The sequence below is a fragment of the Equus caballus genome, chromosome 2 (genome assembly GCF_041296265.1).
Source record: "Equus caballus isolate H_3958 breed thoroughbred chromosome 2, TB-T2T, whole genome shotgun sequence".
NCBI classification, from domain to species: Eukaryota; Metazoa; Chordata; class Mammalia; order Perissodactyla; family Equidae; genus Equus; species Equus caballus.
The window spans coordinates 44,287,065-44,299,755 of NC_091685.1; the positions used below are offsets into that span (position 1 = coordinate 44,287,065).

At 49.8% G+C, this 12,691-nt stretch overlaps 1 protein-coding gene across 4 annotated transcripts in view; it reads left to right on the forward strand.

Annotated features, from left to right (window-relative positions):
* The window catches only part of ACOT7 (acyl-CoA thioesterase 7), a 116,904-nt gene that overhangs the window by 16,175 nt on the left and 88,038 nt on the right, over positions 1-12,691 (forward strand). Inside the window, exon 1 of one of the 4 annotated variants that reach the window (XM_005607566.4) lies at positions 8,322-8,507. The exons of the other annotated variants lie outside the window; for them this stretch is intronic. Within the exon in view, the coding sequence (XP_005607623.4) occupies positions 8,404-8,507 (104 nt within the window). The 5' untranslated portion in view covers positions 8,322-8,403. Of the gene's footprint in view, positions 1-8,321; positions 8,508-12,691 lie in introns of those variants that run through there. 4 annotated transcript variants of the gene reach the window in all.

The window sequence follows — 12,691 nt, forward strand, 5'->3', positions numbered from 1 at the left end:
TGGCCCTGCCCAGAAGCTCACTATTCCGGCCTTTTCCTAGGTCTGGGGAGCTGGGGAGACAATGTAAGTGTGACAGCTCTGAGGAACCCTCAGCTCTGCGTTCACCCTCCATGTTACGGCTGAAGAAACAGGCCCTAGAGATGCAGTGGCTGACTCAGGGGCGTGTGGCAGAGCCACGGCTGGAACCCAGACTGTGTGTCCTGGGCCATGTCGCCCCAGGCATTTCCACACAGCTTCTTGGAGGGTGTCTGCTCTGAGAGCCTGGCTTTTATGTGGTCTGCAAGCGATGCCTGGCAGGATGGGCTGCTTGACTGACGCCCAGGATGTCGGATGGGGCTGGGGTTCTAGAGGCTGAGAGGTTGCTGTCCTCTCTCTGTGGCCCCTTCCCAGTCGAGTCCGGCTTCTCCCCACAGGCCACTAGGCTCCATGTCTTCAGGGAGCGTGTTCCTTAACATTCAGGGAAGTCTGGGAGCCCCTTCCACAGTGAGACTTGGCGTGGCTATATTGACCACTGGTCCCATATTCTCGGTTCCTCTGGAGAAGTGCTCAGGACTCGCTCATCTGCCCAGCGGGGGCTTCACTGCCAGTCCTGTGGGTATGAGAGAGGCCTTTGGTGGCAAGGTGGTGCCTGGTGGCACTGGGTGGGTAGGGTTCTTAGTGAGGGCATACCCGGAACCCAGGGCAGTCTGGCTACCTCCTTCCTCCCTCTTTTTTAAAAAAAATTGTTTTATTGAGGTCATATTGGTTTATAACTGTGTAAATTTCAGTTGTACATTACTATATTTCAGCTTCTGTATAGACTACATTGTGCTCACCACCAATAGTCTAGTTTTTATCTGTCACCATACATATGTGCCTCTTTTACCTCTTTCGTCCTCCCCCAACCTCCTTCCCCTCTGGTAACCACCAATCTGTTCTCTGTATCTGTGTGTTTGTTTTTCTTCCACATACGAGTGAAATCATACAGTATTTGTCTTTCTCTGTCTGACTTATTTCACTTAGCATAATACCCTCAAGGTCCATCCATGTTGTTACAAATGGGATGGTTTTGTCTTTTTTATGGCTGAGTAGTATTCCATTCTATATATGTATACCACATCTTCTTTATCCATTTATCAGTTGATGGGCACTGGGGTTACTTCCACATCTTGGCTATTGTGAATAATGCTGCAATGAACATAGGGGGTGCATAAATCTCTTTGAATTGTTGATTTCAAGTTCTTTGGATAAATGCTCAGAAGTGGGATAGCTGGATCCTATGGCATTTCTATTTTTAACTTTTTGAGACATCTCCATACTGTTTTCCTTAGTGGCTGCACCAGTTTGCATTTGCACCAGCGGTATATGAGGGCTCCCTTTTCTCCATCCTCTCCAACATTTATTATTTCTTGTTTTGTTAATTATAGCCATTCTGATAGTTGTGAGATAATGTTTAACCAAGGAGGTGAAAGACCTATACACTGAAAACTATAAGACATTATTGAAAGAAATTGAAGACGACATAAAGAAACGGAAAGATATTCCATGGATTGGATGAATAGACATAGTTAAAAATGCCCATATTACCTAAATCAATCTACAGATTCAGTGCAATCCCAAATAGAATCCCGACAACATTCTTCATGGAAATAGAACAAAGAATCCTAAAATTAATTTTTTTATCTTATTTTTTTTTGTGTGAGGAAGATTGGTCCTGAGCTAATACCCATTACTAATATTCCTCTTTTTGCTTGAGGAAGATTGTCCCTGAGCTAACATCTGTGCCTCTATTTTGTATGTGGGACACCACCACAGCATGGCTTGATGAGCAATGTGTAGGTCTGCGCATGGGATCAGAGCTCACAAACCCCAGGCTGCTGAAGTGGAGTGCCTGAACTTAACCACTATGCCACTAGCCAGGAACAAGAATCTTAAAGTTTATATGGAACATGCAAAGATCCCAAATAGCCAAAGTAATCCTGAGAAAAAAGAACATAGCTGGAAGTATCACACTTCCTGATTTCAAAATATACTACAAAGCTGTAGTAATCAAGACAGCATGGTACTGGCACAAAAACAGACTCACAGATCATTGGAACAGAACTGAGAGACCAGAAAGAAAACCTCCTGCCTCTTCTCGGGGCCATGGGCACAGAGCTGGTGGCTGAGATGCTTGGGGTCCCCTGCATCCAGCACAAGGACTGGTTCAGCTCCTGGGGGCCTTTGTTGCATTTGCTGCCACATCTTGGAGAAATGAACTGAGTTCCGGTAAACCCTCTTAGGGTCAGTGACTAAGGGAGAAACCCAAGCGCTTACCACTAACATGTAATTCTCTACAAGACAGCAGTAGGGGTGGGGTGGGAGAGATATTTATTTATTTAAATTATTGAGGTATAAGTTATATAACATATTAAATATAACATATTTAAAGTGAGTAATCTGATAAATTTTGACATCGTACACCTGTGAAACCATCACCACAATCAAGGTAATGCGCATACCCATTGTGTTGAGAGTTCCTTTCTGTCTGTTAATAGTCTCTCCCTTCCGCCTCCCCAACCCCAGGCAGCCACGGATCCACTTTCTCTCTCTATAGATTAATTAGTTTGCATTTTCTAGAATTTTATAGAAATGGGATCACATAGCATGTGCTCTTTTTTTCTCCAGCCTCTTTCACTCAGCGTGATCGTTCTGAGATTCATCCGTACTGTTGCTTGTATCGTTAGTCCATTCCTTTTTATTGCTGAATGGTATTCCATTGTGTGGATCACCACAGTCTATCTGTTCATTGTGGCTGGTGATTTGAGTTGTTTCCAGTTTTTGGCTGTTACAAGGAACGTCACTATGAACGTTTCGTCTACAAGTCTTTGTGAGAATATCTGCTTCTATTGGTTCTCTGGTAAGTCCTAGGAGGGCAATGTTAGATGATACGGTAGGTGTAGGTTTAGTGTTTAAGCAACCGCCGCCCTGTTTTCCACAGCTGTGCCCTTGTACGTTTCCAGCAGCAATGTGTGAGAGTCGGTTCCTCCACGTCCTCACCAACACTGGGTCGAGTCAGTCCTTTTAGTTTTAGCCACTCTAAGCTGTGGTTTTAATTTGTGTTTTCCTAATGTCTAATGACGTCGAGCGCCTTTTCGTGTGCGTATTTGCCACCCATGTATCTTGTTTGTTGAAGTGAGTGTTCAAGTCTTTTACCCATTTTTAAAATATTGGGTCATTTATTTTCTTACCTCAGAGCTTTGAGAGTTTTTGTGGACTCTGTCTATACGTCTCTGCCCTTGTGGCTTCCTCTGATACAGGATGGTCTTCTGTGCGAGGAGGTGGCCCCTGAGTCCGGTAGGGCGGCTCAGAGCTCCCTTTCATCCTCTCTTCTCAGAGTCCTCTGCTCGGCTAGGCCAGCAGCTTTTGAGTTCCAGGCACCTGGTGCTCTCGTTTCCTGCCTTTTTTCTTGCCTCTAGTCCTTGGTGACTCAGGTGGTCCATCTGCTCCTTGGTCAGGTGTGGGAGAGATGGATGGAGGGGTGCTGCCGTCTCTTGACCTTTGTCAGATTCCAGACACCTTTGAAAACTGAAAAAAATAGTGGCCATTTCCCCAAGAAAAATAGATACCAAACACAACCTCGTTTGTGTTTTAGGGTGTTCCCACCCCCTGAGCCCGCTCTGCTTTGTTTACTTGGTATTGGAAACACTGCAGCTGCAGGCTGCTGTCCAGCTGTGTGTGGTTTTCTTCAGGCCACGTTTTGGGAGCACTTTCCTGGGCAGGAGTGAGTGTTTTGTGGGCTCTCTGACAAAACCGGTTCGAAAGGCAGGAGGGGCGGGCCTGTTTCCCCACGACTTACAGCATCCATTTGTTTTTTTTGTTTCTTTTTTTAAAGATTTTTTTAAAAATTTTTTTCCTTTTTCTCCCCAAAGCCCCCCAGTACATAGTTGTATATTCTTCGTTGTGGGTTCTTTCTAGTTGTGGCATGTGGGATGCTGCCTCAGCGTGGTTTGATGAGCAGTGCCATGTCCGTGCCCAGGATTCGAACTAACGAAACACTGGGCAGCCTGCAGCGGAGCGTGCGAACTTAACCACTCAGCCACGGGGCCAGCCCCCATTTGTTTTTTATAGCAGCTTTATTGTGATACAGTTCGGATCCCACAGAGTTCGTTCGCTGATTTGGAGTGTACGATTCAGTGTTTTTTGCTATGTCTACAAGGTTATGCAACCATCATTGCTATTTAATTCCACAGCATTTTCTTCACCCCTGAAATAAATCCTGCACCCAATAGCAGTCTCTGGCTGTTCCCCCTCCCCCATCCCTGGCAACCACAGTCTACTTTCTGTCTCTGTGGGTTTGCCTGTTCTGGACATTCTATATCAATGGGATCTTACAATCTGTGGCCTTTTGTGTCTGACTTCTTTCACTTGGCATATATTTTCAAGGTTCATCCACATTTTAGTGTGTATCAGTATTTGTTCTTTTTTATGGTCAAATAATATTCCATTATATAGATAGACCATGTTTTATTTGTCCATTCATCCTTGTTGGACACATCTGGGCTGTTTCCACCTTTTAGCTATTATGAATAATGTTGCTATGAACATTTCCAGACATCTGGTTTTATCATTTAAAATGGTTCTTGGTTAATTTAATAAGATGGGAAATAGCACCTCATGGCTATTTCACTTTGAAATTATTTACTCATAAGACTGAGCTGTCTGACAACAAATGATTCCTCTTTGTGGAAGGATCCGTTAATGGCTTGAGTCAGCATATCTATGGAGGCCTGGTCCAGTCCTTACTGATCTGATGGAAGTGTGGATAGAGTTTAGGTATTTCACTTTATGGCATCATTTCTTGCAGATTCTCCCCTGTCCCATTCTGTTTCTCTAATTTTTTTTTGTCTTAGTTCCACTGGTTTAGGTCTTATCTCTATCCAGGTTTTAAGTAATTGACCCAACCTGTCATTTATTGGATCATTCCAAATCTGAAAAATGCCTTCCCTCTAATGATGAAAACAAGAGGATAATTTCATTTTGGTCTTAACTTCTGTGATTTGTTTAAAAGCTTTTCTGTAGATAGTGTTATCTCAGCCATGGGTTTCAGTTTATTTTTCTGCATGTTACTGTCCTGTATCAAATCATCAGCGTCAAATGCCGTGTAAATCCTCACCCCTCCAAGGATTGACTTATTAGAAAGTTCTTATCCAGCTGCGTATTGGTTTCCAGATTTCTTTGTTTTGCTGCAATGAGAACTGTTTCATCCTTAAGCCAGTCTTGTGGTATTTTAACTTTCTATAACTTAAAAAGAACCTGGGGGCTGGCCCCGTGGCCGAGAGGTTAAGTTCGCGCACTCCGCTTTGGCTGCCTGGGGTTTCACTGGTTCAGATGCTGCGTGCAGACATGGCACCACTCATCAAGCCATGCTGGGGTGGCATCCCACACAGCACAGCTGCAGGGAGCTACAACTGGAATACACAACTATGGACTGGGGGGCCTTGGGGAGAAAAAGAAGGGGAAAAAAAAAAAGAACCTAGTGAGGCAAGTTTTGCTCGGTTCTCTTGTTTTTATGAGTCATTTTAATTACGTTCAGTGCGTCGCCTAGTTGATGTTTTGATGGCAAGGACAGTAGATCTTTACAGTGTGCAGGACGATGCTTCTCCCTCTGGCTGGCCTTCCTTCCCAGGGTACCACCTCTGCTGTGTGGGGCCCTTTGTCACTGAGTCTGACCGATGTGAGCCTGGGGCAGTCCTCCTCACTTCTCCGTTCCTGCTTTCCTCATGGGTAGAAGTTGGGGTCTGAACCAAGAATTTTCCAAGATCTCTTTCCATTCCAATTTCCTGTGATTTTAAGGGATTTAAAAAGGTCATGGGAAGAAGAAGAACAACAACAAACAAATACATAGATACAGAGATTAGATTGGTGGTTACCAAAGCGGAAGGAGGGAGGGCGGGAGGAGGGCGAAAGGGGTGACTGGGCACATGTGTGTGGTGATGGATGGTAATTAGTTTTTGCGTGGTGAACATGATGTGATCTACACAGAAATCGAAATATAATGATGTACACCTGAAATTTATATAATGTTATAAACCACTGTTACCTCAATTAAAAAAATAAATAATAAAAAAATTAAAAGGTCATGGGTACATGCATATTTGCAGTGATGCGGTGGCTGCCCCTTATCTGGGGTGGGTGGTGTGCCCAGCATGCCCAGGGTTGGGGCCAAGAGGAGAGAGAAGCCAGGGTTGCTTAGGGAGGTGGCAATGCCTGCGTGGAGGGAGGGGCCCAAGTCCAAAGGGCACAGCATCAGGCCCGAGGCCCCTTCTTTGAGTCCATCTGGCTGCAGCTTCCGGAGGGACCAGTGGAGGCTGTGGAGACCATGCTCGTGCTTCGGCGAGGAGTGTCCCTAAAAGTCTTCAGGAACGGAGCTGATGAGGCCTGTCTTAGGGAGGAGGCCAAGCTGTGAGTTGGGACTGTGAGAAAACTCTGGGATGGCTGGGGGTTGGGGAGTCTGGGGGCAACCCTGGTTGTGTGTACTGGGGTGGGAAGAAACGAAGTGTCTCGAGATGTGGCTCTGGAACGCCCTATGGCTGGAGTGGGCCCCCTGACCTGCAGGTGAGAGATGGACTTGACCAGACCCGGCACGCAGCCCTCCTGGGGGGCTCTCAGAACCCGTTGTGGTGGTCCACAGTCCTGAGTGGTATGTGGAAAGCACTTTTGGCCTCTTGGTCCACAGGAGGAGAGCGGGGCCAGGCTTCTCTGGGCAGAGAGGGCAGGAGGAAGGGGTGGGCTGTTACCCTAGACTTACCGCTCGCCAGGTGTGCAAAGGTCCTGAGCACCCAGCTGACCTGAGGGGACCCAGGGCGCCAGGCAACTGTAGGCAGGGTAGGGGTTTCTGTCGCCCTCCAACTTGACACATATTCATGGAACTTTGCTCTGCGCCCGGCCTGCTGAGCAGAATGACGCCAGGCCCTGCCCTATGGGAACAGTCCTTGGCTGCTGGCAAATGGAGTCATTTCTTCTCAGGATGAAGAGCCGTGGGGGAAGCTGAGGGGCTGAGGGAGATCTGTCATCCTGGCCTGTCCGGCCGCATGGGTGGGAAGGCTCTTTGGGAAGGTTTTCGGCCCAGACTCAGTTCCAGGTGGACATTTGGGGTGTGGGCGGCGGGCCCCCTCACCCCTTCAGAAGGGCCCGGCCTCCGGGGACTAAGCTTCCTGGGCTGGCAGAGCTGAGCGCAATTTTGCCGCTTCCTGCTTGGCTGGGAACTCAGTGCTGTGGTGTTGGTCAGTCTGGAATTTTCTTTCTCTCTCTTTTTGGGTAAAAGTGGGAAGACTTGTGGCAGTGGCACTTGTACTCTTAGTAATAGTTTACCTCTATTTTAGGAAGGGCTCCAGGACACCTGGCTGTTTCAAGGAGGCGGGAGTGATCTGGCATTTGATAAGGGGTCTGTTTGAGGGAGCGTGGCGGGCGGTGTTTGACTAAACCTAATCAGCGCTCTGCCCTAACTTTTCCTCTTGATCACAGAGCCTGCCAGACTTGGCCTACGGGCGAGGTGGATCGGTGCCCACGAGCTAAGCCAGGGCAAGTGTTTTTAAGAAGGACGCCCTAGAGTGGCCCGCAGGTGGGCTCCTACGTTCATAACCTGGCCTGATTGACAGAGGCTGTTCTGCGCCCGGTGTGCTGGCTGGGGAGCATCGGCTTCACTGACTGGCTGCAGGATTCCCGAGAAAGCAGCCCTGTGTGGGGATGGCATCGGGGCACAGTCATAGTCATAACACGTCCAGGCTCTCCCAGGGCCGTGGCCATCGCATCTGCACTGGCCCACTCTGATTGTTTACCTGGAGGGGACCTGGGGGCTCTCCTGGCAGCCCGCACACCTGAGAGGGGAGGAGGAAGGTCTGTGTGGTGGTGGGGTCGGGGTATCAGCCAGAGGAGAGCTGAGGCTGGCCGAGCTGGCTGCACTGCCCATCCACTTCCCTTCCAGTGGCTCACCCGGCCCCTAGAGCTCAGGGAGGTGGCCTTGGGGACAGGTCTCAGATGCCTGTTCCTCAGAGCAGGATGCAGGGGCTCTGCATCTGATGAGACCCCTCTCTCTGGCCCGTGACCCTCCTCTCTTGTCTGGATCTCAGGAAGCTCTGGAAGGTGTGCAGTGGGGTCTTTTGCTGAGATCCTGGAGAAAGACTGGGGTGGGCATTTGCCCTCTCTGGTGGTCTCCCAGAGGCTTCACAGAGACGGCACCTGTGACTTCTTGATCTCACAGCCCAGCAGCGGAAGGGCTCGCAGACTTACTTCTCCACTGTAATTATTTGCAAAGCGAGGTTTCTATGACAACCAGCTTTTGGTAGACTCCTCGGATTGGTGAGGCAGCCTCTTCCTGGTTAGATCGGGCAGTCCAGGAAGCCAGGGTGCTCCCCACGAGACCCGACGTGGCGGGGAGTTGGGATGGTGCTTTCCGTGGCAAAGATGTGTGACTTGGCTGCAGCGGCTTCCCTTGCCTCTCTCTGCACCTGGGACAGCCCAGCCGGCATGGCTTCCCAGCTGAGCAGGTACCACAGGTGGTGGGCCCCCCGTGTGGGGGCCCCTGTGGCAGATGGTCTGTCTGGGGCCACTTTGAGGGGGTCTGGTGGAGAGGGCAGCCCCTGTGTCCAGCAGACTGGCTAGCTTCATATGGACGGGGCGCCCGTGCCTGGCCCAGTTCTTGCTGGCCCTGGACATTAGGTGGTTAACCAAAGCCCAGACAGGGGGTCCAGCCTCCGAGTGACCACCTGGCCTCCTGGCAGGGTCAGATCATGGGTGCTTGGAAGAATCAGGCAGCTAGGCTCAGCACTCTCCCACCCTGCTTGAGCCCCTGGGATGATGGCAATCGCTTTTCTTTCTAGTTTGCTGCTCCTGGTGCCTCTCTTTCTCTTACCAGCTGATTTTCTGCGGTTGGGCCAAGCGCTGCTGAGCTTCTCTCCTGCCTCAGCCCCGAAGCATTATGAGTTCTTGGGATCAGTGGTGCTGGTCGGTGGGCTGCACGTGGAGCCTTCTTCTCCTGGTTCATTCCCCTGTGCTGCTCCAGGGCCCCAGGTTCTTGGCCCAGCCATTATCTTGAGCCCCTGCCTCTTCTGGGGAATGTAATAGAGTCTCTGAGGGTTGAAGGAACTTTGCCAGAACCTTCTCAGGCAGCAAATTAGAGAGGATAAGCAGTGCCACTTGGACTTCTGTTCGGCAGAGTCCCCCATAGAAACATGGGGTGTTCATGTGTGCCTGACCCTGGCCTTCCGGGCCCCATGGTCAAGGCTGCCTGATGTGAACCAGCCCCCTAGCCATGTGGTCCTTCTGGCACATACCTGCCCAGAGGTAAGCCCCACAGCTCCTTTTCTGCCAGGAATGGCGACCCCTGGTCCTTGTCTCCTCCCTGCCTGTCCTTCAGACCCCAGTTCATATCCTGCCTCATTGATACTCCTTGCCAAGGCGCTGCTCCCTGTGCTGAGCACAAAGGAAACTCAGGAGCAGCTGCAGGCCCCAGGCCTGTGCTGCATCACCACGACTGATGACTGCCACCTGCAGCTCCGGAAGGAGGGAGGGAGGGAGTTCTGTCCAAAAGCCTCAGTCCTGGCTGTGTTCCTGTAGTTGCCTCTCTGGTTTGAGCCTAATTCTGAAAGGACAGGCCCAGGGAGCTTCCAGCACAATCTGTGAGGTGTCCTTAGAGCTGGTTGCCCTCTGAGGGCCCTGGCCTGGACCGCAGCAGCAGGCTCAGGGGTTCTGCCTCTCTTTGAAGGGGGGACTCCTCTGCGAGTGAACTTTGTCCATCATGGAAACCTGGCTGTGTTTGGTGCTGCCCCCTTCTACTCCAGATATTTTAGCTTTCTTGTTGGATAAAGGAAACAATCCCCCCCACCCCTAGTTACCATGGAACTCACACAGCAGTGTGTTAATTTTAGCACTGGCATTTTCCTGTCAGTCTGAGATGCTGGCCCCCTGCTGGGGGGCTCTGGGACGGGCGGGCAGGGGTCGGCTCCTGTGGAGCTGCCATAAGGGCCATGTGGGAGCCTGGCCTGGGCTGGCCGCGCTTGGGGAGCAGGAGCTGAGCTAGGCTCAGGCTGTAGCCAATGCCACAGGCCCTGTGGAGCTCCGTGCCACCTACTGCTGCCTTGTGGGGGTGGAGCAAAGTCCCTGGGGCAGGGGCTGCAGGGGACACAGCCTGTATGAGTTTTCTGGGGTTGCCATAACAAATGACCACAAACTGGGTGGCTTAAAGCAGCAAAAATGTATGCCTTCACAGTCTGGAGGTCGCAAGCCTCGATCCCGGTGCTGGCAGGCTGCTCACCCTCCACAGGCTCTGGGGAAGGTGGCGGGCAGATCTTGTGTTTCTTGATTTGTAGATGTGTCACTCCAGTCTCTGCCTCTGTGGCCAGATGGGCTTCTTCGCTTGTGCCTCCACGTCTTCCTCTTCTTCTGAGGACACAGTCATGTTGGAATAGGGCCCAGCCTAATGGCCCCATCTTAACTTGATTACATTTCCAAATGAGGTCACATTCGCAGGTTCCAGGGGTTAGGGCTAGAACAGATCTTTTTCAACCCAGTACAAAGGCTCCGTGTGTGGCCTGCACTGGCTCGGCCTTGGGAGCACCCTGGGGAGCAGAGGGACAGGGCCAGCCCTCACAGTGGGGAACAGAGGTGGCTCCTCCCGGCCTCTCAGGCTGTTGCCCATCCTCTCCTTCCTGGAATGGCATCTCCCACTCCGTTCCCCTGCCTCCCTCCTACCCCTCGGGTGCTGTCCAGCGTGGGGCAGGGCGGAATGCTGCTACTGCAGGGTGGTCCTGGTGATGTGGGGTCGGTAAGCCGAGTCGTCGAAAGAAAGATTTCTTGGACTCTCAAGGTCTGGCAGTAGTGTTCTTTTATTCAGAGAATAGTGTGGAATAGCATGGGGACAGGACCCATGGGTAGTCAGAGCTGCTGCTGCTGGCATGGGGACAGGACCCACGGGCAGGAGGAGCTGCCGCTGCCACTGCCGCTGCTGCAAACATGGGTTGAGAGTAGGGCTAAATTTAAGGCATAGGTATGTGAGTTATCTCTTTACAAGACAAAGGAAAGAATATGTAAAAAGAGTTGTTAAAATGGTATCAGGGCAGGTGGGGTCTGGTTATTGGGTGGTCCTATAACTTTTGGATAAGAATCAAACCGGATTAAGTAAATGGCAGAACCACCTTAAATATTATTTTCAGCTAAAGACAAAGGAAGATGGTGGTGGTGGGGGGGTCAGTTACATGAGGTCACCAGACAGTAAACAACTTAAGTCCTTGCCTTCCCCATTAAGAGTTTCTAACAATAAGGTCATCCCCGCTTCCTCCTGGTGCAAAGTGGGAGACACCCCCACAGATGGAGACTTCCTTCACAAATGCAATGTCTCTCATCAAAGGGCAAGCAAATTCCACTCCTCAGAGCCTCCTTCCCTGTCTGCAGTTTTCAAAAGTAACCAGCCCAAAATAATCCTCATCATAACCCCCCCAAACCCATTTGGCCCCGAAATCTTTTGGGGATATGGACGATGGTCAGTCTTCTGTAACTACTTCCGGCTGTACAAGGTCGTAGAGCTGTCCCTAAATGGGGCCATAGGGGTACAGGTAGGAGGCTCAGCGGAATGGAAGGTTGTGCCCCTGGAGTCCAAGGCTGACAAGGTGTGCAGATCCTCTGGAGATGAGAGAATCATTTGACGAGAGGTGGTCCACGAGGTGAAACTTTGTTGACATGCGGAAGACAAACAACGAAATAGTCAACAAATTATAATAAGAAATACAAGCAATATGATTAACCCAATGAATAAAGGTTTGATCGTAGTCCAGAGACCTGGTCCTGACCAAGAGTTCAACCAATCATTTAGGGATAGGGTAGGGTCAGACATGGATTTAATTTGGTGGCTCATATCAGATAGGAAGCCAGAGATATTTTGATGGTAGTCAGGAATATAAACACAACATTCAGTTTTTATAGTGGCACAAGTGCCCCCCTCTGCCACTGTCAAAACACCCAGTACCATTCGGTTTTGGAGGACTGCCTTATGCATTTGGGATACTTCTAAATCGAGCAGTGAAAAGCTATGTTGTGTATCATTTAATGCCTTCATAGTAAATCTGTTTAGAGCTTCCATGTGCCAGATGACACTTTTGATTCCTAATTGGGGAAGGAAAATTGAGGCAAGGTGGTCATACCAGTGGAAGACAGAGCGGGTCCAGCGCTGTTGCAGGTTGGGTAAATTAGCAGGAGGAGATATAGTAAATGTAGTTCTACCTTGCATCCAGACGAAGCCTAGGGTGCATCCTCCAATCCATCGAGGTGGTAGCCAAAGCCGTACGTTGGAGCCACATTGCCACTGAGTGCCATTAGGGGCTAACCAATGTACACTGGGCTGTCTATCCCAGTCAGTCCCAAACCAATCAGTATTTCTTAAGGCTATGATATGAGAACACATATAACGGGGAATTTTTGCCATAGGTTGGGTGCTAGTAGGCCACATATCACAGGTGTGATTGGTTTGTTCCCAACATAGAGTGGCTTTTTTTTTTCAAATTTTTATTGAGTTAATGGTAAGTTACAATCTTGTGAAATTTCAGTTGTACATTGTTGTTTTTGAGTCGTGTTGTAGGTGCAACCCTTCACCCTTTGTGCCCACCCCCCACCCCACCTTTCCCCTGGTAGCCGCTAATCTGTTCTCTTTGTCTACATTTTTAAATTCCTCATATGAGTG